The 24867-nt window shown below is 42.4% G+C and overlaps 3 protein-coding genes across 5 annotated transcripts in view; 1 reads left to right on the forward strand and 2 right to left on the reverse strand.

Moving 5' to 3' along the window:
* Positions 1-1065: 1065 nt before the first annotated feature.
* On the reverse strand, positions 1066-3097 carry si:ch1073-184j22.2 (dual specificity protein phosphatase 14). The gene is made up of 2 exons (XM_053651913.1): positions 2485-3097; positions 1066-1612 (listed from the first exon to the last, which is right to left on the reverse strand). The coding sequence occupies exon 2, from the start codon at positions 1606-1608 to the stop codon at positions 1069-1071; it is 540 nt and encodes a 179-aa protein (XP_053507888.1). The 5' UTR covers positions 1609-1612; positions 2485-3097; the 3' UTR covers positions 1066-1068.
* A 29-nt stretch (positions 3098-3126) lies between these two features.
* Positions 3127-4107, forward strand: sft2d3 (SFT2 domain containing 3). Its single transcript, XM_053651910.1, has one exon. The coding sequence runs from the start codon at positions 3205-3207 to the stop codon at positions 3874-3876; it is 672 nt and encodes a 223-aa protein (XP_053507885.1). The 5' UTR covers positions 3127-3204; the 3' UTR covers positions 3877-4107.
* A 1309-nt stretch (positions 4108-5416) lies between these two features.
* wdr33 (WD repeat domain 33) overlaps positions 5417-24867 on the reverse strand; it is a 28202-nt gene continuing 8751 nt past the window's right edge. For 2 of the 3 annotated variants that reach the window (XM_053651828.1, XM_053651827.1), the window contains exons 2-23: positions 24416-24641; positions 24222-24290; positions 24037-24141; positions 23216-23311; positions 22981-23132; positions 19506-19603; positions 12718-12844; positions 11402-11556; positions 11224-11302; positions 10994-11104; positions 10602-10696; positions 10285-10371; positions 9870-10009; positions 9500-9649; positions 8389-9108; positions 8264-8312; positions 7911-8130; positions 7597-7671; positions 7309-7451; positions 7114-7215; positions 6737-6934; positions 5417-6500 (exon numbers count right to left, since the gene is read on the reverse strand). In XM_053651828.1, coding sequence (XP_053507803.1) covers positions 6391-6500; positions 6737-6934; positions 7114-7215; positions 7309-7451; positions 7597-7671; positions 7911-8130; positions 8264-8312; positions 8389-9108; positions 9500-9649; positions 9870-10009; positions 10285-10371; positions 10602-10696; positions 10994-11104; positions 11224-11302; positions 11402-11556; positions 12718-12844; positions 19506-19603; positions 22981-23132; positions 23216-23311; positions 24037-24141; positions 24222-24290; positions 24416-24619 — 3285 coding nt within the window. In that variant the 5' untranslated portion in view covers positions 24620-24641 and the 3' untranslated portion in view covers positions 5417-6390. The remainder of the gene's footprint in view (positions 6501-6736; positions 6935-7113; positions 7216-7308; positions 7452-7596; positions 7672-7910; positions 8131-8263; positions 8313-8388; positions 9109-9499; positions 9650-9869; positions 10010-10284; positions 10372-10601; positions 10697-10993; positions 11105-11223; positions 11303-11401; positions 11557-12717; positions 12845-19505; positions 19604-22980; positions 23133-23215; positions 23312-24036; positions 24142-24221; positions 24291-24415; positions 24642-24867) is intronic. The other variant, XM_053651829.1, reaches the window with a different exon arrangement.

Here is a 24867-nt window from a genome sequence, read left to right on the forward strand (position 1 = left end):
TGTATATATGAAGTAGTTTTATTTGCCTTTCATTATTTACTTCTAAAAGTACTGGAGTGGTTAATGGAGTGTTTTAACTGATTTATGGTAGCCTCATACCTTCTTTCATAGCTCTTTAAAATATATATATTTTTAAATTAATCTCATCAAGTACAAGCAAATTTACATATGTTCATGCTAGTTGTGATTACAATTTCCCATTTTTTTTTTGTTTTAAGGACCGCTGAAATAGTCTAAGTAATGTGTCTCTTTTACCAAAAAAAAAAAAAAACATCTTCATTAAACATTTGTATTTATGGATATGAGTCATACATACGTGTATACATTTCTTTTATTTTAATTTAAAACACTAAACAACAAATTTTCCACATGATTACATTAATAACTCATCAATAGTTTCAATGAAAATGCAAAAAAAAAAAAAATGCTGCCGAAAATTGCTGATATAAAATGTATAATTTCTTCTTTTTTTTCACATGTGTAAAATAAGATATGTTATTACAGTACTTTCATGTTTTTATTTAATTATTTATTCATTTATACTTTTTTTAAGGATTAGTGCTGCTTTCAAATCCCAAAATAATCCCGGCTATTTTCAGTGAATCAAATCATTTGACTCGGCTCACCAATAAGAGTCAACTCTTTCGGCTCTACAGGGGCTCACTGCCATTTCCCCCTGATTCTTTTAATCACTTACATTCAGAGTGTTCATAATAACAATATAAGGTGGTTTGAATATCACACTATAACTTTACAAAAAAAAAGTGCTAATTATAACAGTTAGGTGGAAATAGTCTAGATTTACCTGTTTCACACAGGCCATGTTAAAAAGTAATCAGCATCGATATAACATGCTAATTGTTAACCAGCTACTTTCCAATACGATTGATATAAATTGGCCTTCCAAGGCACCTCAACAGTGGAAAACTTTTGGAAAGGCAAGATTTTTAAGTAAAAACAATGCTGGAAATGATTTGCCCTAAACTTCAGGGCTTGCATTGAGCAAATCAAATGTTTACAAAATCCAAAGGCACTGCCATTCATACAAGTTTTTTTTTTTTTTTAGTCCTATCGTCTAAACCAGCCCAGCCTGGGAGATGATGGACACGCTCTCAGACTGTACCTGGGCACCATTTTGGGTGTTTTAGGCACTTCCAATGGAACAGCAACTTTCACTGTATTTTTCCCATAAAGTCTCTTTTCGTAGTCTAGAAGCTGGTCCCAGAATCCTGAGTTGAGGCGGATCGAGGGTCTGCTCTGCCTCACCCAGTGGTGCGCCTGGCACAGTGTCACTCCCTTGTACTTCATGAGGTAAGCCATGATCAAAGCAGGTGAGCGACTCATGCCTGCCGCACAGTGCACCAACGTTCCACCCGCTCTATTGTTATGAATGCGGGCTCCCACTCGGTCAAAATGCTCACTCAGACGTGCAGTGGGAAGATCAGGTACCGCCACACGTACACACTCGACTCCTGGGTATGTGGGGCAGCTGTGGGACAGAGTGGCGTTTACGATGAGTGTGATGCCCTTACGAGTCATGAGGGCTCGATTGAGAGGGGCGTCGGCTCCGCCCAGGAAAAGGCTTGGGGTGATCTGCGACAGAGACATGAAGCTGGAGAGGACAAAATTTCAAGTTTACTCCTAACAACTAGATCACCAATTGACTCTACATTCACATTCCACTCACTAATTTTGCAAGGCACATTCCAATTGCAATAAAAATCACCAAGCTTTCCACTCTCTTCAACCAATCCCACACCCTCTGTTAAAATGAACTATGCCTCAAGGGTTGCCTTTTAAGGAAAATGGATGGACAGAACAGCTCTGTGCTTCCTGGGGGGTGGAGCTAAAGTTAGGGCCACTTAAAATATAAACAGAAGCCTGAAACAAGGAAACCGGCCATATGCACGACATGGCAAATCTGCAAATAACAAAAATAACGGTTTGACTAAAGTATCAATAAAGCTGTAGGATGACTATAAGTTGATAAACACTTTTAAAAATTACAAACCGCACCTTTAAACGGAAGAAACAGTATAAAAATACATCTAATAAGACCATGTGTAATAACAACTGACATGTTCAAGAAATATTCTGAACATTGTTTTCCATGCTGGACTTTTGGAAATTCATTTTGAAACATTTAATTAAGTAACATTGAATTGAATGAATATGCTTTTACAGGGCAGCTCACAGGTAAAAAGTCCAGTTCTTCGATATTTTAACAGTAGGACACAATAGAAATAGAGGAATAAAAATATACAAAGCAATAAAAATATATAAATTCACACCACCACCTATCGGGGAAATATTTTAAATGTCCATTATAATAATATCGTGCATGTTAAAATAGTGTTGTTAATAGCACATGCCTACATTCTATTTTATTTATTATTCATGTATTGTACTTGTTTTGCTTTACTACGCCAAGTGAAGTTTGAAATAATTTCCACAGAGTAATTCATGTGATTTTAATTGACTGACCTGGTCCCTTGTTGTGTTCTCTCTTCCTCTCTATGTCCTGACTTGTCTGTGTTTCTCTGCTATAGAAAATCAGCTGTTGGCACTCTCGATCCATAAAAAGGCTTTGGGAACTAGAGATCTGTAGAGAGGGAGGTTAATTTTAGACAGGTTAAGCAGCTGTGGACGGGCCCAAAGGAATATCTGTGAAGTAAGTTCACAGTAAATGAAAATTGTTTACATTCTTTCTTTCTTTTTTTAATTTTTCTCCTCAGCCCAGTCGTTACTGTGAATTTTTCTTTGATTTCAAACTGGGATTAAATATAAAAGAAACTTATCAATTCTAAATCTCAGCTCTTTAGTATTCACTCACAGACATGGCCTTTATTTGAATATTTATAGCCTTTTATCTGCCAGAAATAGCATTTGTAAGAGTCAAAAATAGGGTATTTGAGGTTGTGACATCAATACACAAATGACCAAGTTTCATATGTATGAAGGTATAACGGTATGGAAATTTTTTAAAACACAATTCTCAAAATTACTTTAGATATTCATTTGGTTTATATAACAAAAAACAAAATCGACTGTTACATGAAACAACAACAACAACAACAACAACCTTTATTTTATTATATTTTCTCTTTTATTATTCCACCTTACGTCAAGACAAGCGGCTAAAGTGAAGAGGTCGCGTTTTTATGACGTTTCACAACTTCCTGTTTGGGTTCCAACGCAACAATCATGGCGGAATTAAACCGACAGCTTCAGGAATATTTAGCCCAGTCCAAGAGCGGTGCAAAGACAATATCGCAGTCGAGCTCCAGCACCACTGTGAACATCGATGACGCCGACAGGGGTGCACCGGGAAGCTGGTTCGGTCGGTGGTCGAGTTCGTTCTCGGGACGGGGCGGATCTTCGACAGGCCCGAGCTCGAGCAGCGGGTTTTCCTGGCCGTGGTCTGCGGAACCCGATCCGTGTCTGCCGGGTATGAGTCGGTCTCAGCGGATGGTCGCATTTGGTGTGTGTATCTTATTTTCGGCGCTGTGTTTCGGGCTCTCGGCTTTGTATGCGCCGCTGCTGTTACTGAAGGCGAGGAAATTCGCCCTGCTCTGGTCGCTCGGCTCACTTTTCGCGCTGATCGGCGCCGCCATCCTGCGCGGACCGAGCCGCTTGATCGCCGCCCCGTCCCCGGGGGCCGTGATATACCTGTGCTCGCTGGGGGCGACGCTCTACGCGGCGCTGGGGCTCCACAGCACCATGCTCACGGCGCTCGGAGCCATCGTGCAGATCGGCGCTATAGTGGGCTACATGGTGTCTCTGGTGCCCGGTGGCAGCGCGGGGATGAGGTTTGTCGGCGGAATGGCTGCATCGGCTATCAAAAGGACAGTGACCGGAAAAACCATGCCCATATGAGCACAACAAACTACAGGACTGAACACTAAGCATCCCAAGGTTTAAAAGACATTCTTAATGTATTAATCTGGTGTGCAGATTACACGTCAGTAGACTGGTTTCTGCGTTTATCTGGATTAAATGGAAACTAATTCAGATTGTTCCACTGTGAAATGAGGACCAAAGTAGTACTTATGCACGTCTAACACATTTTGTGACTTTGTAAATAAAGATTTGTGGAGATTAACAGTGTGTGATGCATATCTGGGAATTATTTGTGGAGTCTGATAGGAGAGGAAAAGTATCTACACCCTTTGGTCCAGTTTTCTCTACAGACTGCTGCTGCGTGTCTGTCTTCTTTCCAGTATATTTTATTTTTCAAAAAAAAAAAAAATTCACTGATGTTTTATCAGGTGAAATGAAAGCAGTCAGCCGCAGTGGACCCGATTTAACACCTCTGCGAATACACAATGTATCCATTTTTGTTGAGAACACACAGATGTTGAGTTGTAGACCCAAGACCAATGAATTCTGCTCATGAAAATACGACGAACGAGGTGTAGTGCGCCGCACCAACGTCTTTCCGTCCAGCTGCTCGAGTACGCTCCCAGTAGGTCTTCGGGAGAGCTTTCTTTCTATCGGGATTCATCTCCAACCAAATAACTTCCTCTAGGAGGAATAAACACTTTAAATCAGTGCCTCTGGGATTTTGCGATGGTAGAAATGAAAGCACAATCAAACAAACGCCGCAATCATCAGAGCTGCTTGAAGTTTTGCAGATTTGCAGTAATTCAAATGATATATAGTTAAAAGGTCTCATTTGCCAAACATCACTATGAATGACCATGCAATTGCCGTTTTTGCCAGTTCAACTAGTTTTCCCACACACACACACACACACACACAAAACCCCTCAGCAAGTCGCATCACAAATTTCAAAAAAACGCCTCAGACAAAATCGAGCGTTTTTGACCGCAACGCTCATGAAAAAATTCTTGTGAAATCCTCTACGACCCGATTAATAAACACAGTGGGGTAAGGAATACAACCCTGGCACTCTGGACACACAGCACAGTGTTTTATTCCTCTTGTACCGCAGCCATGTGTCAACATTTTTTTTTTTTTTTATCTACTTAAAGCTGCGGAATGTAAGTTAGTTCCTGTTCACACTTGGATTATAGCGGCTATAAACAGTCGTTCCCTCACGAACCTCTCGATGTCAATTACAATAAATAAATAATTTTAAAAAAGTATCACGTTGTGCTTACCAAGAAACCCCAAAGTGTAATACTCTCTCGTGAAGGCTTTCCCATACTATTGCACAGTGCTGACACTGGAGGCCCAGCCACTATTCCCAAAATATAGTTTACCGCTTTAGAAATTTGTACTCACCTTACTTTGCACATACGATTTGGTACAATAAGTGTGTATTAATTCATGGCAAAAAATAAAGAAGCAAACTGAGGACAATCAGGATGTCTTGGAATGACTATATATCAACTTTTGGGGGAAAAAAATTAATAAATTTATTTTGTATACGTTTGTTTATTTCCTATGGACGGGCCAGATGTGATCACTTTTCTCCTGTGCTTTTGGATGACTAGATTTAACGAGTAACTTAGTAAAATTATTTATGCATTTACTAATAAATGCATTTGTGCAATTTTTTTTTTTTTAAACAATACAGTAATATAAACCTGTGTTCAAATTTTTTGTGAAAATAGATGGGTAAAAAAAAAAAAAAAGGTAAAAATGTGAAAGAAAGGAAATGACAACCGATTTGATATAAATCTTGCACAAACTTCTATTGCCATCTCATACAAAAAAAAGCACAAAACAATATGACAAGCTTTTGACAAACTGTACATGTCGAAACGAAGTCGGCAGCCTCGGGACTCGGCTGCTCACTTCACAGAATTCTGTTCTCTTATTATTTTACATAAAATTAAACGACCGGATGCGGCGTATTTCAAAGTCCGTCCTTCCGTCCCTTATTTCAGTTGCTGGATTGGATGTGCGCACGTGGTGCATTTTTGAAGCTTTAACAACGGGGCTGGAAAGCTTCGAGAGAGTCCAGTCCACTGAACATCAACATGAACATGAGTGAGATCAGAACTGAGTGAGAAACAGACTCTGTAATAGTGCACTGTGGAGTATTTGGGGAAGGATCGTTCAAAAAAAACAACAACAAAAAAAATCCCCGAAATGAAGTGAAAGGTGTGAGCTTGTCTCTCGTATCTGCGATGTACGCGTGTGTCCAAGTGTCAAATTCAGGTCTGCTTGAGCAATTATTGACTGAAGAATGCTCAGTCACAGCATACAGGCCTCGACCAGGCTCATGTTCCTCTGATCAGTACGGAGAGCGTGAGCCGCTACGACCTCGGGACAAACTGGAGAAAAATCGACGCGCAAATGGGCGTCGATGAGCCGGAGGAGATGATGGAGCAGATGGGCGGCTCTTTTGGTCCTTGTTTATTATTATTTTTTGCCTCGATCCACAGTGTCCAACCCGCTGACTTAAGGGTGTAGCTCCCCCTACCGTCCCCGGCCTCCTCTCAGTCCGCGGCCACTGCGAACCCACCCTCCTCTACCGCCCCTGGATGGAGGAAGACCGTAACCGACGTCGTCACGTGGTGGAGGCCGACCTGATTGTAGAAAAAAAAAAGAAGAAAAAAAGTTCACGAGATTTCAGTTGCAACATTCAGCCTATGTGCTTTCAGACTAAAATAAATCCAGAGTATCGAGGCCGAATGCGGCGTGGTAATTTTGCTTCAGTGTCAAATTCATGTATGTCTGTTTTAACTGAGGCTATTGGCGTATTTTATTTTTTTAAATCGGTCCCCTTTAGATCACGGTCTCTGTGTAACCTCTGGTGTCTCACCTGCCCCTCGGTCATCGGGTCCGGCTCCGGGTGAGTCCATGTCTCCGGTGCCTGGGCCGTCGTGCCAGGGACGCTTGCGAGGTGGAAGTGAGGCCATGTCCATGCCCTGTAGAGAAGAAGAGCGCTCCCTACTGACCGCAGATGGGCTGTCGTGCATGCCGTGTTCACCTCTCTGGCCGTCCCGATAGCCTTCGTGACCTGCGCACACACACACAGAGCACAGTGTCACCATTATACGCTTCCTTTCTACAGTGTGGGAAATACAATTCAACTTCATGTTCAGCTTCACATTATCTTCACACTATCTGCCTACACAATGTCCCTCCCACCCCAAAACTTTTTTTTTTGTTTTTTTTTTTGTTTTACAATGGTTCTACCTGAGTCTCGCCCTCCCTCCCAACCCTCTTGGTTTCTTCCTCCTTCGTAGTGAGCCGCAAACTCATCAGGAGTTGGCAGAAGCCCCTTTCTTCCTACACCACCTATGAGATACGACATGTTCAAACTCATGCGGATTGGACGGATTCTCAGTGCGTGTGTGTGGCTGAAAGCATGACGTGATTTTTGAGTCGAACCTCCACGTGGTGGTCCTCCACGCGGCCTCCCTCTCCCTCCGTTCCCCCAGCCCTGGCCCATCTCGTCCTGAGAATCGAAGCTCTCGTCTGCTCCGTACTCGTCCTGGTATCCTCCTCGGCCTCCATGTCCGCCTCTCCTGAAACTAAAAGAAATAAAATTCCAGAGTCCATCACAGCACGCTTTTCTGCCCATATTGCATTCGATTATGATTCTTAAGGAACAGCACACCCAGGCAGTTTTGTGTACGAGTGCATTTCTAATCTGTAATGACGTCGTATTGTACTTACGAATCGTCGGAATGTGGCGGTCGCCTCGGCCTCTGCTCGTACGCGTCCCCTGCATCCTCGTACCCATCGTCAAACCTGTAGGGACACGCTACAGTATAAACATACCTCGATGTACACCTTTTAATATAACTCGATGAATTATGGATCCCCAATCCCGAATAGGAATGACGAGTGTTTTAATTTGTACATTCGTAAATTATTTTCTCTTCGCCAAAAATCAGAACAGCTGTTCATCGGACAACCTCAAACTTCACAAACGTTTAGCTGTAACTATAAGCGCAGTCCGTAAACACCCCTAAAATAGCTTTACTGACCTGTCATAGTCATCGTCGTGAGAAGGGAACCTCTCCTGGTTTTCCCATTGCCCTCCAGAACCTCCTCGGTGGCCCCTGGGATCTCCAAGGAAGTCCTGCCCCGGTCTCCTCCAGCCCTCTTGGTACCCCCCGTCCTCCCCCCAGTACTGAGAACCTCCGTCCGAGCCCTGGTGCTCAGGTGGAAGCCCCATGTGATGGTTCGGAGGCCCTCGAGGTCCATCTACATACAGCGACACAAACACAGGGAAGAGACAAATAGAATACATAAAAACATGCGTTACGATCAGATATTTTTATTTGATCCCCCCCCGGTGGTCTACTATGAAGAAATTCAAGTGGTTTCTCGAGCCTACCTTTGGCACCAGGACCATGCATCATTGACTGCGGGCCAGAATTCTGTCCCTAGAAAGAAGATACAGATTAAAACTGGGACGTAAATCAAAACAAAATGTAATTCACGTAAAGGTCCACTTTTTACCTGGTTGAACTGTCCTCTGTTTCCCTCGCCGATGTGTGGCGGCTTGCCCTGCTGCATATACGGAGGAGGTCCTTGCATGTTACCTGGTGGCCCCTGCATATTGTTCGGAGGCCCGTGTATCCCTCCAGGAGGCCCCATTCCGTGCATGTTCCCCATGCCGTGATTTCTGGGTGGAGGCCCCATCATTCCTCCTTGCGGAGGCCCCTGTGTACCTATCATGTTCCCATGAGGTGCTGGTCCACGCATGTCCTGATGCAACATTCCTCCCTGGGGTGGCCCTTGACCTCGAGGTGGAGGTCCCATCATGCCTCCTGTAGGCGGTCCTGAAGCCATCGAGCCTGGCAGAGGACCCTGCATGCCCCTGGGCCCTGGAGGCATGCCGTGAGGCCCCATATTCCTGTGAGGTCCAGGGTGTCGGGGAGGTCCGTGGAGATCCGGAGGTCCCATCATGCCCTGCGGAGGAAGAGGACCCTGGTGAGGCAGAGGCCCTGGAGGTCCCATCTGACCGGGTGGGATATAGGGGCCGGGCATGCCACCTTGACCCATCGGAGGCCCCATATTGGGAGGCAACTGCTGGGGTGGCATTGACTGAGGGAAGCCCTGTGGAGGTGGAGCCATGGGACCTCCTTGCCCAGGGAAGGATGGCATGGAGCCTGGTTGGCCTCCAGGAGGTGGCATGGTCTGATCCTGGAGTTGAGCCATTCGCTCAATCTTGAGTTGCTGCAGATGGAAACGCACATCATTTCATTCAATTAAATTCGACATTGTCACAGAGCAGCTTTGCAGAAATTCAGATGGCGATTTAGATCTTCAGGGGTGAAGAAAAATTCCCTTGCGACAACATAAGGAAGACAAACAGTACTGTGTGTGTTGAAAGGATGTTCAGTATGAGCAGGTCGTGACAAAAGTCCCGGGACGTTTATGATTACATAAGCAGATCTTAAGTATCAGTGACAGGTTCTGCTTTGAAAAAGGGTGGAGATGGATGTAAACTCTTTTGGGAAGTGCAAATCTTTAGGATGTCCATGTGGGACAATCCAAGAGCGGACTAAGACAAACCTGACACTCGGGCAGAGAACAACAACATGGAGAAACATGTATTTTAGCGTACCTCTAACAGCATGGGGTTTGTGTACTGCAGCGCAGCCATCTCCTGCTCAATCTCAGCCTGAGTCTTCTTCTTGCCATCCACCTTCTCATCCTTCCTCTCCTTGGGTGGCTCTCCTGGAACCATAGTTGGCACCTTGTTCTCTGCCCAGGCCTAAACAAGGAAAGAGGAGCGATTAGATACCGTAGAATATGGTGTAAACATTTAACAGGGTTCATACGAAATTCTTTAAAACTTTTAACCACCCTCCATTCTTATCACAGAAGAGTCACTGCAGATTTCTCCATTTAAAATAAATGAATAAATAAATAAATAAATAAATAAACGCACAAATAACTCTAATGCATTTTTATTTCGCTGACTTCGGACTTACTTGCTGGAACTGAGCAGGAATCGGTTTTGCGTAGGGAACCTTCTTCGTCGGAGGTTTCTTCAGGTCCTTATGCATCACCTCATCCATTCCCCAGTCCAGCCCTGGGATGCTCATCTCAGCCTCCGGTACTGTCTCTTTATCTGATGATTAATATCAGCAATGCGTTAATATGGGTTTTATTTCGGAGTCAAACGGCACTAAATGCAGGACTTCCAGGAGAAAGAATCTCAAAAAAAAAAAAAAAAAAGAAAAAATCCCTTATTTGACAATTTTCTGATTAGCTATACTCAATACTCATCACAGTATCCATTACCCGTTACTTTAAATTATAGGTCCAGGGTACCATTTACAGCAGGATATTAAATTCATTGTGTGTGTGTGTGTGTGTGTGTGTGTGTGTGTGTAGGTTCCTCACTGGTTTGTTCTTGCTCCATGGCTGCTTTCAGCTGCTCTGGGATCCCCATCCCAGGAATGGTGGCCAGATTGTTGGGCTCCATGTCATCTAGGAGTCAGAACATGACACTCAGAAAACCAAGAGAGACATGCATTGGTTTACTATCCTACAGTTTAGGGGATGCAGGACTAGTTAAAGAAAGAAAAATAAATAAATAAATAAAAAATTCTGGAACTGAGAGCGCACAGCATGGAAGCTCATGTCCATCACCAGAGCTCTGTTTATTGCGCAACAGTCCACGCACGTACAGTTACTACATGTGATCCACAATCGCTCACCGTACTCGACGCCGTCCTCTGACATTCCTGGTAGGAGATTCAGGTTGTAGCGGTCACGCATCTTGTCTCCCGGTCGATTTCGTGTCCAGAATTTGCTGAAAGGTGATGAAATACATTTGGCGAATATTTAAAATGGATTTTTTTTGCCACACCTCGGCCCTGATACACAGATTAAGTCTATTATCCTTTTACCACAGGTGTTTGTTTAGATACGAGTGCGTTCTTTAATACGAGTCACACCTCTGAATAATTACCCCTCATTATAAACCAGCTATGAGTGTTATTTATAGTCAGTTATTTTGGTTTATCCTGATGCTGCACCTGTTCATTGTTCTGCGTTAGGAGCATGTTTACACTACATATACATACAAACTATAGTTTAAAATACATACCTGGTGTGGTCATTAGACCCCGAGCACAAAATGTGGCCAAGAGGATGCCAAGCTAAGCTCCAGATCATACCCTCATGGGCCATCTCCATACCGCCGACCTCCTTCTCCACCCTGTTGACGAGACGTTTTAAAGATTACTGGTGTTCAGAGCGCACGTCAGGTTCTGGAAGAATCGTGTGTAATTCATTACTGCGTGTAACGAAATGTGTGTGTAAGCAAGCAGCTCGTACCCTGCATTCCAGAAGAGCAGAGATCCGTCGGAGCCTCCGCTCGCAAAAAGACCCTCGTGGATTGGGTGCCAGGCGACAGCTACGACCAAACACCACGAACAGCGTCAGTGAACACACAAACACAACACGACACGACACAGTGCACATACGCCTAAACCCAGCGTTTCTCGGTTTCTACCTGTAGCTTCCTTTTTGTGTCCCCGGAACACCTGCAGCTCTTCTTTCAGGTTGCGAATGTCGAACAGTTTGCATAAATGGTCACGCGATGCCGTCAGGAGCCAGTTTCCGTTCAGGTTCCACTTCACTTCCATCACCGTGTTTTTATGGGCATGTCTGAGACACAAGATCATCAAATCAGGTTTTTACTGCAGAATCAGAGCATCAGATGTTTGCCTTCTAATTAGTAGCCCAAATACTAAAGCACCACTTCCCCCATCCATCTGTTCTAAGGAGAACTTTATTTTTTTAAACCTATGAAACTTCCAGGAATCTATTATATAAAAAAAATAATAACAATAATAATTGAAAAAAAAAGTGAAAATGCCTGGCTCAAAAAAAGTGGCAATGAAGGGTATAGGCACTAGAGAATATGGCATAAAATATTACAAAACATAGTAAGATGCTATTTTGTTACATTATGAGATCATACTGTCTGGGCGTGGCCTAATATTCTAAATAGTGTGCTTGATGAACAATCCACTATACAAGACTCAAGGTACATTCACACACACACACAGGGATTTTCTCGCTGCGAGTCACCGGTCGCTGTATTATGAAGTCACCAGTCGGCGTTCCTTCTACTGGTTGCCATAGAAACATTTATCATTGTGTGGCGCAACGAACGTTCCACTTTTGACGATGACCCCAGATTTTTGCCGCTAAAACGAAACAGCCGGCGGACTCGCAGGCTGCACGGCAGATCACGTGCGCTTTACCGTCTTCTCCCATTGGTAGTCGCTCTACCGAGTCGCTCCAAATGCGCATAAAGTGAAACTTCTCAACTTTTTCGTGTTGCTGGACACGCCCACGTCTAGTCTGTCTCTCAAGTCGCCATCTCTCATCGAAAACGAAATGGTCTCCGGGCGGTCTGTCGCTTCGAGTCGCTGCGCGCGTGAACGAACCTTCAGGATTGCTCTCACTCAGGCAGAACTAAACACAAAGACGTACTCTGGACTGAACTAACGCGTCGATTTAACCAAATATACACTAGGCCATATTTACTAGGTTAGCTTTCACTTGCTAGTTTACTCGGACTCGCGCACAGTTCCGATAAAAGTTATGCTAGTAACTCATAATTCCTAAAGGGATTTACCATCTAATCACTTCTATAAATCTGTGCCACTTCTCCGAGTCAACACGAGAACACAATGAATCTGCACCCAGTCCCGCCATTCAATTAACCCCGTAGCGTTACAGACTCGAACAGGTTTCAGATCCGGCGTTCTGCAACAGATTTATGTTTCTGGCTAAAATGGCTCCCGATAATAAACTCACAATGTTGCCAGACTCTGGCCAGTTTTTGGATCCCAGAACTTGATAGGCTGCTGGCTGTCTTTGCTGCCCGAGACCACCAGGCCTTTGGTGGGATGCCAGTCGACGCACTTGACGTCTGCTCCGTGACCTGGAAAGCGACAAATACGAACGAGTTAAACACACGAATAATCCATCAAACAACACATCCTACATCCGTCTTCACGGTATCGATTCTACGGTGTAGTGGTATAACAGAAGTGGCTGGTTAGGTGTGTATGTGTATGTGTGTGAGTGTGACTGATAGAGAATGTAGATAATCAGCAAAAACTGATGTTATGGGCTACAGTGACTAATCGAAGACTATTAAAATGAGCATTGAGATCTGAGTAACACCAAAACCGAGTATAAGCTGTGAATTAAAAATTAATCACACACTTATCTTCTGATCTATTAAGGCTGCACCCGTCCTCAAAACTCTTACTGAAAAATAATGTACCTTGCTGTTGCTTTAGCCATTATTGTATAATATATATATATATATTTTGCAATGTCAGATACGCTCATGAGTAGAAACGGCACCAACTCAAAAAGGATGAATACAATCCGATTCTGTACAAAATCTAGCTTTACATATTATGAATTTCTTCTAGTGCATAATAATACCCATTAAAGCTGCGGTTATGTAAGTCATGAGTATGTATGCATGGATGTATATAAGTGAAATGCTTCAATTAAAATAATTTTCAGTATTGATATCAGGAAACAAAGCGCACATATCGTACCGTCTCTAAATCACAAGTGTTGCGCAATACTGGTTGTTTCCAGCTTGGGTGTGATATTTCAGGTAGATTGTGCCTTCCAGTGTGCCAGCAGGCTCCAGAAATATTTTAGTAGGGGAGGGGAAGCCCTCAAGCCAAATAAACAAAACCATAAAATTACAAAAGGGGTCGAGAGTCGTCAATCAAAACCTGATCTGAAATCAACCCGCTTTCCTGAAGGGCCAGATTTTTAGTATTAGCGAGAGTTTGGGACTATTAGCTAAAGGAATCAAGCATTAGCAAACCAGTAACCTCATCGTATATTAATAAACAAACTCAGTTCTGTTATTTAAACCCTTAAAGGGAACTGGTTCCATGAAACAGGTGATAAAAACAAACATATATACATTTTATATATTATATATATATATATATATATATATATATATAGAGAGAGAGAGAGAGAGAGAGAGAGAGAGAGAGAGAGAGAGTTCGCATTTTATTAAGAAACTAGGTAACAACAACTTTAAACCAAAAGAATTCCACGGAATACTGTATACAAACAGAATTCTGCAGACCAATAGACTTTTGTGGAATCGCGTAGACCGATAGAAGTCTGGAATTCTCTAAACCTATGGGATTTTGCCGAATTGTGTAGACTAATAGAATTCTATAGACCAGCAGAAGTCTGTGGAATTCTCTAAAATCAATAGAATTCTGTGGAATTCTCTAAAATCAATATCATTTTGCCAAATTGTGTAGACCAATAGAATTCCTTGATTGGAGTTCTTAAAAAGCAATACAAATTTGAAAACCAACACATTTGGTGAACCAACTGAAATCTCTGGAATCTAAAACATTTCTTTTAATGTCTCTTTAATATTTAAACTTTTATTTGCTTAAAAGTTTGTAATTACTGTGTAGTAATATCTGTAAAGCTGACTGAGAAGGACCGTATGTATGTGTGTGTGTGTGTGTGTGGGGGGGGGGGTGGGGTGGGGTGGGGTGATGTGCTAGTAATGATGTGAACCAAAATGGCCTGCTTGTTCATGTTGGACATCAGTTAAATGTTAAGACATGAAAACACCAGCTGAGGGAATATCTTACAAAAGAACAGTGTTTATCCGTCTAATGCAGTTCCAGAGAATCTACACCAAGCTGTTCGGGCATGGGTGTTCAAGATCAAGTTCAATACAGGAGCCACGTTAGTTAGTAAGTGTATTAGAAGAGAGCAGCTGGTGCGCCAAGCGTACTAACAGACATAAAATGAGCGATGATGGATTATTCTAGATTCAGTTTAGACCGAATATGATGTTGTAATGCAATTACAAGCTAGCAAAACATTGTAAATCAGTGACTAAAGGTCAGAGAAGAAAGATTATACATGACATGATGTGATATGATATTCCAATGAATTGCAGTTTGGCTATCAAAATAAACAAGATCATTTTTATATATCAATTTGAACTATATTTCTGTTTCTGTGTGGTCTATCTATCAGTATCGGCTGTATTGCTTACATGACAATGTCGCAAATAATAATAATAATAATAAGATCATCAAGCGGCATCAAAAATGACCTCTGTGTGTTAAAAATGACGTGTACTAATTTTGTTATGTCCCTTAAGCAGATTTAGAGAACGCATGATACATAGTGGACAATACTTAGCAAAAAAAAGCGCTCTGATTTTATTTCAATCGGTAATAGATCATTTTAAACATGCGATACACAATATCTTAAGATCTGTAAGCACACTAACATTCCATCAAATCCCCAGCAATGACAGCTTTATTTATTTCATTACTAAATGTGAACAGCACCGGTGTCAGACTGCAGACGCTACTAAAACAGAGGAATATTAAAATTATAATTAAATAAATAATTTATATATACATACATACTAACATTGCTATTTTAAGTCAAGTCAAATATGCAGAAGCATTTTCAGTGAGATTGAGGTCTTTAATTTGATCAATTCCTTCCATGACAGAAAAACACAATTCGAAATTTTTATTGGATTAACTGAATAAACAGAACCCACAGGATTATTACTGTTACTTACTGCTTTAATAGATTTCGCACCCAAACCTTCATGTTTTTACTCTATTTCAGTTTCATACACACCTGAACATACCACATGCCAATCGTAACTTCTACAAAACACTGCTATAACCCACAGGCCCACTGTTGTTGTTGTTGTTGTGGACTACAAAATAAGACTAAGAAAAATTCAGCTTCAGGGGACCGCATTTATTATTATTATTATTATTTATTTTTATTTTTTTTACAGCATCTTAAAGTTTAAGGAAAGTGTAAGAAATCTAGAGAACAGAACTGTCACTCTGACTCAGTAATGAGTTTCTGAATGGAAGTTACATGAGAACAAGTTGTTATTAAGAAGAATATAGATTATCTTTAGAAATATTACAATAATAATAATAATAAGAAGAAGAAGCTAGGCAGCTGGTATGATGTGTAGGTAGGGGTGGATCTGCGGGACACAGTGCATGACGTATTCAAAATTTTCCCCACGAGGTCCACTTCAGCTTTTTTTGAGGCCAAGTCATCCCGTATAGTTTTTACTGGCTATTATTAACTGACGAATAAAATAAAACCACATGAAAAATGACCGTTAATATTATTTGTAAAGACTTGGCGCTTGGCTGTAGGCCTAGTTAATCTTTATGAACCAAATTTTCATTCTTGTCACATTACTAGTGTGAAGGTAATTGGGTGTTCCAGTGTCTATTAATATCGCAGAGTTCGAAACTCCCATGCAAATAGCAATCTGCGTTTATTATTATTATTATTATTATTATGATGATGAAACAAGTATAACTTGATGCCAGTGGCATCACCAGGGATGTCTAAATCCAGTCCTTCTTATTACTATTTATATGCTTCAAATACCCTTAAAATATACTTCAAACAGGAAGGACGCTACTGAAGAAAAACTATTCCGGACATTTGACCTTGCTGTGACCTTGACCCTGTTTGAATCGATCCCAAAATTGAATCAGTTCATCTGCTGTGATAATTTCATACAAATCCTACAAACCTTCAACTTGAGAGATCACGCTAAAAACACCGAGCAGATGTACGGTGTTTTCGAAAACGAAAAATCAGCTGACGCAAAACCAGTACAGAAGGGAATGTCTGATAGCCTTTTAAAAACAGGGTGTCCCAAAATGCCTTCAAAACTTTTTCATACTTACTCTCTATATATATCAAGAATTTATTATTTATTTTTTTAAAGGTAGCCTTTAAGAATGCCTTTGACAAAAGAAGAATTGAAATCATTCTCGTGGCTGGATCGGGAAGCTGTGGCCAGGTTGCGATGGACTTTAACAAGGAAAATGGCAAGCACATTGCAAGCACACACACACACGAGACTCTGTTGGCAAACATAACAAATTCAGAATGACTTGAAGTGTTGCGGACCAACCGAGACGTGGGCGTCCACCAACAACCAGTAATGAAGGCACAATCCACGTGGTGTGGCAAATATAGTCCCTTATGTATGGACTTCTGGGACACCCTGCATTTATTTTTGGTATTTTCCACTCCCTCCCTGCATTTCCTTCCTACAAGGCAATAATCTACTCTGTAAAACAAATCAAAATGATTTTAGTCATTCATGAAAATGATGGAATAAAATAAACAAATTATATAGATAACACCATTTTAATCATATTTATTTGCCGTCTGATTATATGACGTGGTGGCTTTCCACAAACGTCTACAGCTGCGATAACATCTCGTGTACGTTCCACAACCTTAAATAGAACTATAAATGGATAATAATAATAATAATAATAAGTTGTTGGTTTTAAACAAATAAGAAAACTTGTTAAGAAGAAAATGCATCCAGACATGCTGTTATTGGAAAACAATCACACCACCCTCCCTGCTGTTGACCGTTTTCCTCTAACAGCATGCTCCCAAGAGTTCCATTTATTAATATGACTTAATATGACAGGATTATCGATGGCTAACTGGTAATGAAAATTTAATCAAAAAATACCGACGTCAGGGTCACGTCATTTTTAAAATCAAAAGATGAACGTGTCGGCTTTTTGCGTTATCTTACAGAGGACAAGGAAAATTTTATTATAAATTTTTGTGTTTATTTGAAAGGAAAGCATAAAAGATGTAGAAATAGAACATTTTATTGTATAGATCTCCCTTCCTCTCCACTCTTCCTGCCCAGTTCTCACTCAGTCCTTTTCTGTCTGTAGTTTATTTCCCCCCCTGAATGTTTAATGCATAATATTTTAAATATTATATACATGTATTTTATTATTTGTCTTTGATCATTTCTCAAACATATTTTTAGGGCTTATGTTTGTCTTATAAATGTACAAAAAAAGAGAAAAGTATATTTACAGCTGGGGAAATGAGTACTGGATATTTTTAAACAGTAAATATATTTCCAATGAGGTTATTCACATGAAATTTTCACCAGACATCCGTATTAACTCAAGAAATCTGTAAATATAAAGAATTCACAACATTAAAGTCCATAAATGAAGTTGTGTGTAATAAAGCGGAATGATACGGGAAAAAAGTATTGAACACACTAACTGAAATGTATTTAATACTTAGTGGAGAAGTCTGTTTGTAATGACAGCTTCACGACACTTCCTGTATGAAGAAATTAATCATCCTGGTGGATGGCAGCAGATTCTTCTCAAGAATCTCCCGGTAAAGGGCTCCATTCATCGTTCCTACAATTATATGAAGTCTGCCAGTTCCATGTGATGAAAAACAGCCCCACACCATGATGCTTCCACCTCCAAACTTCACTGTTGGTGTAGTGTTTTTAGGGTGATATGCAGTGACATTTCTTCTCCAAACATGGTGTGTAGTACGACAGCCGAAAAGTTCAGTTTTGCTCTCGTCTGACCAGACTACACTCTCCCAGTATTTCATAGGCTTGTCCGAATGAGTTGTAGCAAACTTTAAACGAGCTTCGACATGCCTTTTCTTTAGTAATGGAGTCTTGCGGGTGAGCGTGAGCAGTGGAGAGCATTGCCTATTGTTTTCTCTGTGACGATGGCACCTGCGGCCTCCAAGTGTTTCTGGAGCGCTTTCCGAGTGGTCCTTGACTCTTGGGCTACTCTTCTGACTCCCTGGTCAGAAATCTTGCAAGGAGCTTCGTGCGTGGCCGGTTGATGACGGAGTGATGTTGCTTCCACTTGCGGATAATGTCCCCAGTGGTGTTTACTGGAAGATTCAGAAGTTTTGAAATACGTCTATATCCAATTCCATCAACATGTTTCACAACAATAAGGTTGAGAAGGTCTTGGGAGAGCTCTTAGCTTTTACTCATCGTGAGATGTTTCTTGTGTGACACCTTGGTAACAAAAAGCCTTTTTATAGACCATCAGTTTACTAACCCAGCTGATATGCATTTGCACAGATAGGGGGTGTAATTACTTACGGATTTCAGCTGGTACCTTGCCTTACCTTGCCTTGGAGAACTGCTTTTTCTTAGCGTGTTCAACACTTTTTTCCCCCCGTGTCATTCCACTTTATTACACATAACTTTATTTATGGACTTTAATGTTGTGAATTCTTTATATTTCCGGATTACTTGAGTTAATACTGATGTCTGGTGAAAATTTCATGTGAATAACCTCATTGGAAATATATTTACTGAAACAAAAGTTGAAGCGTCCAATACTTATTTTCCCCCACTGTAGATATTTAAAAAATAATAATAATAAAAAAAGCAGGTACTGGTAAACCTAAAACATTTCCCCCACACATCCGAGACACAATGACGACGGAGGGGGACCTATGCAGGAAGGTCACTGCTTTCACTTACAATACTGTGGAGTGAAAAAATCTTTAGCACATTGACAGAAGGATCATTTTATGAAACGGAGAGGTAATGAGGTGCAGAAACGTGTGAACGGAGTGCACATTCGATTTTGTAAACACAGAAGACATGTACAGTCCCCATTTGAGCGTGTTTCCCTTTTTTTTTTTTCTTTTTTTCTTAAATTCCCTGACAAAGTGTGTCTTCAGGTCGGTCATTAACGTACCTCTTAGAATTCTTTCCTCGTGGCAGCGCAGAAAGTCCCAGATGCGCACGGTTCCGTCATCAGAGCAAGTGGCAAATTTATTATCCGTAGGAGAGAAACTGAAGACATAGCAGGAAAAGAAATCAATAATGAAGGATAACAAAGCAGCTCTTTGTGGGACTGAGACACTCCCAGCTTTCTGGGAGAGGGGTTTCTGTAGTAAGTGTGTCCCAATTAAACCGTCTGTGAATTAAAGACTTTAGATCTGATTCTCGTTCAAGCAGCATACTGGAACAGCAAGATGCTAACAACACTACGACTTCACCAAAAACGTCCAGCTACAAACGGAAACCCTGTTCCAAATCCACAACAACTACAAGCATTAAAGAAGCAGAGGAACCAAGGGTTTGTTTAATAAATAAATAAATAAATAAAAAAAACCTCCCACATCCATCCATAGTCATACACAGGGAAAGGGATGCTATTGCTTGGTTGTGTTCACATGATCAGATTTGAGTTACGATGCTAAAACATCACCCATGGGACCAAGGGCAAATTTCCAAAAGAGAACAAAACCATGCAGTGGATAATACAGAGATTGCCAAAGTGCAAACATTGCTAACAGGCAGGCGGGAAGAAAACAATGTCAGTGGATGGGCCGGATATCCCCACCCCCGAGACGTGCGCCAGGCAACAGTAATACAACAGAAAACAGCGAGGAAACTGTTTGGTGTGATTACTACTTAATAATATCGAGCACAGAGACCATAATCCCACCTACTTGCTTTCTGTTGGCTCGCAATACCGAGGCTGACGGATTCACGTGTCAAACTTAACCCCGATCGAACGTGGATATTTCAATGCAACCTTCAGTGAATCTGTTTCTACACTCAAGTGAGTTTTAATTGCTTGTTTAATTGTGGTCTGAATTTTATCATAAAAAAAAAAAAAAAAAAAAAAGAAGTGCAGTTTTCATGTCCTCAACGTAGCAAGGGGACCAAAATCGTAAGACATCGAAACTTCTGGGATTGTTATAAATAGCAATAAAAACGTACACTGCTCAGCCATAACATTAAAACCACCTGCCTAATATTGTGTAGGTCCCACTCGAGCCACCAAAACAGCACGGACCCGTCAAAACACGGACTCCGCAAGGTTTCCTGTGGCATCTGGTGGCGTACCCTTTAAATCTTGCAAGTTGCGAGGTGGGGCCTCCATGGATCGGACTGGTTTGTCCAGCACACGCCACAGACGCTCGATCGGATTGAGATCTGGGGAATTTAGAGGCCGAGTAAACGCCTTGAACTCTTTTTCCATGTTCCTCAAACAGTTCATGAACAATGTTTGCGGTATGTCAGGGAGCATTATCCTGCTGAAAGAGGTCACTGCTATTAGGGAATACCGTTGCCTTGAAGGGGTGTACTCGGTCTGGAACAACGTTTAGGTAGGTGGTAGGTGTCAAAGTAACATCCACATGACTGCCAGCAGAAGGTTTCCCAGCAGAACGTTTCCCAGAGCATCGCACTTCCTCCACCGGCTCGCCTTCTTCCCATACTGCATCCTGGTGCCAACTCTTCCCCAGGTAAGCGACGCACACACACACGCACCCTACCGCCCACACGATGTAAAAGAAAACGTGATTCATCAGACCAGGCCACCTTCTTCCATTGCTCCATGGTCCGGTTCTGATGCTCACGTGCCCCTTGTAGGCGCTTTCGTTGGCGGACAGGTGTCAGCACGGGAACTCTGACCGGTCTGCAGCTACGCAGCTCCATACACAGCAAGCTGTGATGCACCTTTCTATCAGAGCCAGTATTGACTTTCAGCAATTTGTGCTACAGCAGCTCTTCTGTCGGATCGGACTAGACGTACTAGCCTTCGCTCCCCACGCCCGCCCATGAGCCTTGGGCGCCCACGACCCTGTCGCAGTCATTCCTTGGACCCCTTTTGGTAGGTACTAACTACTGCGTAGGTAGGTTTTGCCACAAAACCTGTCGTTTTGGAAGTGCTCTGAACCAGTCGTCCAGCCATCACAATTTCTCCCTCGTAAACATCGCTCACCTCCTGACGCCTTCCCATTTTCCTGCTTCCAACACAACAACTTTGAGAAGTGACTCTTCACTCGATACCTAATATATATCCCACCCCTTGACAGGTGCCATTATGACAAGATAATCAATCAACGTTATTCACAGGTTTTAACGTTATGGCTGATCGTTGCATGCAGGAAACACTACATCAACGTAACTGCCAAAAGAGAACAGATCAGATGACGGTACACCATAACAGTGAGAGGATTTCCTATTTGAGTATGGTTCGAGTATACATCATGATGTGTGGTTGCTCTGTATCCTTTTGCTTTACACTCAGCCCACTGCGGTTTAGATATTAAAAATAAATCCGTAATCGTGATCCTATTCTATAACCACACTCCAGACAAACGCTAGTCCCTGGGCAAGAGTTAACATTAGTTCCTCCCAAAAACTAAACCAAAAAAAAAAAACAACTAACTGTTGTGGTTCACTATGATGTTCGAACTTAACCTCATTTTTAACATTCCGTTTGACTCGGACAGGAACTTCTGTGCACCAGATAAACAAAATTCTACCTCAGAAAGCAAGCGAAGTTTTCCCACTGTTCATCCGTTAAAGGCTGAAAATGCACAAAGCAAAAAAAAAAAAACAAAACAAAAAAAAAACAAAAGACACGATGGCCTTTTACGTTCCTGTCCCTATTTAACCTCGTGTGTGTGTGTGTGTGGAATGACACCAAAATGTGGCTTATTACTCTTGAAACCCAAGAGTGAGAACGTAAAGGGGGTGGGGGTGGGGTAATTGGGGACCCATAACGACCAACTTTATTTGATCTCTCTCTTTGGATGTGACCCGAGAGTGAAAGAGAGTAGGAGTAGCAGTGAGAGGTCACGCTGTGCTGCAGGCTTTACAAATGATAATAGTTCCCAGATGAGAAGTGGGGATCATCTGCATGGAAATCTGTCATCTTTATTCTATTAATCTTTATTCGTTTTTTTAATCTTTATTTAAAAAAAACTTCAGAATTAAATCTTTATTTCAAAACTAAATAAAGGTCATGACCGTTCTCGGGTAATGTAGCGGTGTGAAATGGACCGTGTGCTGTGAGTGCACGTCAGTACCGTAAAAACTCTGTGCCCCTGTGTGTCTCACCGTGTCTAGTCTGTGGTTGTAATAACCTTAGCATATAGATAAATGTGAATTCTTTATTTAAAATGTGGAAAAAAGTAGGTAAAACCGTTTTCTGTACATTATGTAGAGAAAAATCCAGGATACATAACTTATGAGCCACAGGTGACAAATCAATGCAGTGTTGCAACAGCACACACATACACGTGTCAATAATCAAGGACAACATCATCGAGCAGCACAGGGAGAAGTATATAAGGACGGAGGACCCCGAGGGACACCTCCTATACACGCTTCTTGGGTTAACTACAGAAAAGGGTAGATTGGGTATAGACCTGGCCTCTCTAATCGCCTCCTTGTGCGCCTGGAACATCTTGACGTTGTTCATGTTGGACTGCCAGTACTTCACGTAGCCGCCGTGGTCGGCGGTCAGCATCCACATGTCGTTGTGAGACCACGTCATTGCTCGCACCGGGCTGTCGTGAGCCTGTGAGAAGGTAACGCCAGAGTCAGTAGCCGCTACGCGTTTCTGAGTCTTGGGTCGTTTGCGCTACGTATAGGTCGACTTACCTGTAAAATAGTCTCAAAGTTAAAGGTAAGGCCGTTCCACAGCGTGAATTCGCCACTCGAGGCACCGGTTACGAGTCGCCTGCCTTCAGGCGTCCACTGTGTGTTCAAACAGGACAAGAAGGAAAGAAGGAACAGAGATGAGAACAGCAACTTCAGAGCTTAAATAAATAAATAAATAATTTACAAGAAAACAACCGAAACGTCATGTCCTACGTTAACATCGCATATACTCTACTGAGAATTGGGACTGCAACGACGTGACGTTTCACTTCGTTCTCGAATTCGACACGAAAACATGTTCCTAAAATACCGCTCGTACTACGTAAAGCATAATTCACATTTAAACCTAATCGAGCGCACACTCAGTCCACTGAAAATCAAACCGCCTCTTTATAGAGGCGGCTGTGGATCAGGTGGTAGAGCGGGTTGTCCGCTAATCGTAGGGTTGGCGGTTCGATTCCCGGCCCAGGTGACTCCACATACCGATGTGTCCTTGGGCAAGACACTGAACCCCAAGTTGCTCCTGATGGCAAGTTAGCACCTTAGCTCTGCTACCACTGGAGTGTGTGTGTGAATGAGACCCAGTCTAAAGCGCTTTGGATAAAAGCGCTATATAAGTGTAGACCATTTACCATCGCAAATAAGAAGCTACAGGAGTTTAAAATAAACACACGAGTGAACGCTTCGCCATGCTTCATTTTCAAGTCACCTTAAAGGTTCAGAACGAATCCCGCAACCTCATTCCGTAGACAAAATGGCCGCTACGTTTGGCGTCGCCTCTTTCGCAAAACATCACAACGCAGGCACGGAAAGAAACTTACCCTTACTACAAACACCGGGCATTTCACTTTATTCGTGGATGTCCGGACGAACTTCGTGGTGACGGCATTCATGGGGTTATTAAGCATACCGACAGGAGGGACAAGCTGTAGAGACACACACACACGGTAAGAAAAACAGCCTGATAGTCCAAAAGGCTGAAAATAAGCCATGTCAAACCACTCACGTCGTTAAAGCAACCTGCATCCGGTTGGATAGCGCGCAAATCTCGGTGATCCCGCTGCCACAGACGATTCTGTCCGGGAAAACGTAATCAGGTAAAGCTCATCAACTGTTTTAAATCAAGATCGCATCGTGATTATGTAGGTGGGTTTGAATGGCTCACACACACAAGCGACTGATGGGAGTTTTTAAAGTTACCTCGAGGTATCTGATGACGGACGGGTTGTAATCGATGGTCTTGCGGTTCACCGCTTTCCTCATACGCTTGCCGTCGAAGGTGAGCTGCTGCATGGCCTGCTGCTGCGCGAAGTCCGGCCTCTTGTAGAAGAGCTGCCGAGGCGCCTGGTGCTGGAACCGCGGCATGTGGAAAAACCGCGGCGGGGAGCCGATGTCCGTCGCCATGATGGTGCGCCTTCAGCTACGCCTGTGGACAAGCGAGAACGATCAACTGCTGGCCGCGACTAACGTCCCGTCCTCATATAAACAAGTCGATACATTCCGACCCGTACGGTTTCTGCGCTTAGAAACGACAGTCCTGTCTTTTGGATCAGATCAATTTAACTTCAATTAATTAAGAGCTGAAGACACGAAGAAAAATATCCCCCCCCCCTCATTTTGAAGACAACGTACACGGTAGGTCTCGGAGCTCG

The sequence above is a fragment of the Ictalurus furcatus genome, chromosome 20 (genome assembly GCF_023375685.1).
Source record: "Ictalurus furcatus strain D&B chromosome 20, Billie_1.0, whole genome shotgun sequence".
NCBI classification, from domain to species: domain Eukaryota; kingdom Metazoa; phylum Chordata; class Actinopteri; order Siluriformes; family Ictaluridae; genus Ictalurus; species Ictalurus furcatus.

Bases quoted from the DNA above. Each gene is read 5' to 3' on its own strand.
- si:ch1073-184j22.2 (XM_053651913.1), bottom strand. From the start codon at position 1,608: ATGTCTCTGTCGCAGATCACCCCAAGCCTTTTCCTGGGCGGAGCCGAC.
- sft2d3 (XM_053651910.1), top strand. From the start codon at position 3,205: ATGGCGGAATTAAACCGACAGCTTCAGGAATATTTAGCCCAGTCCAAG.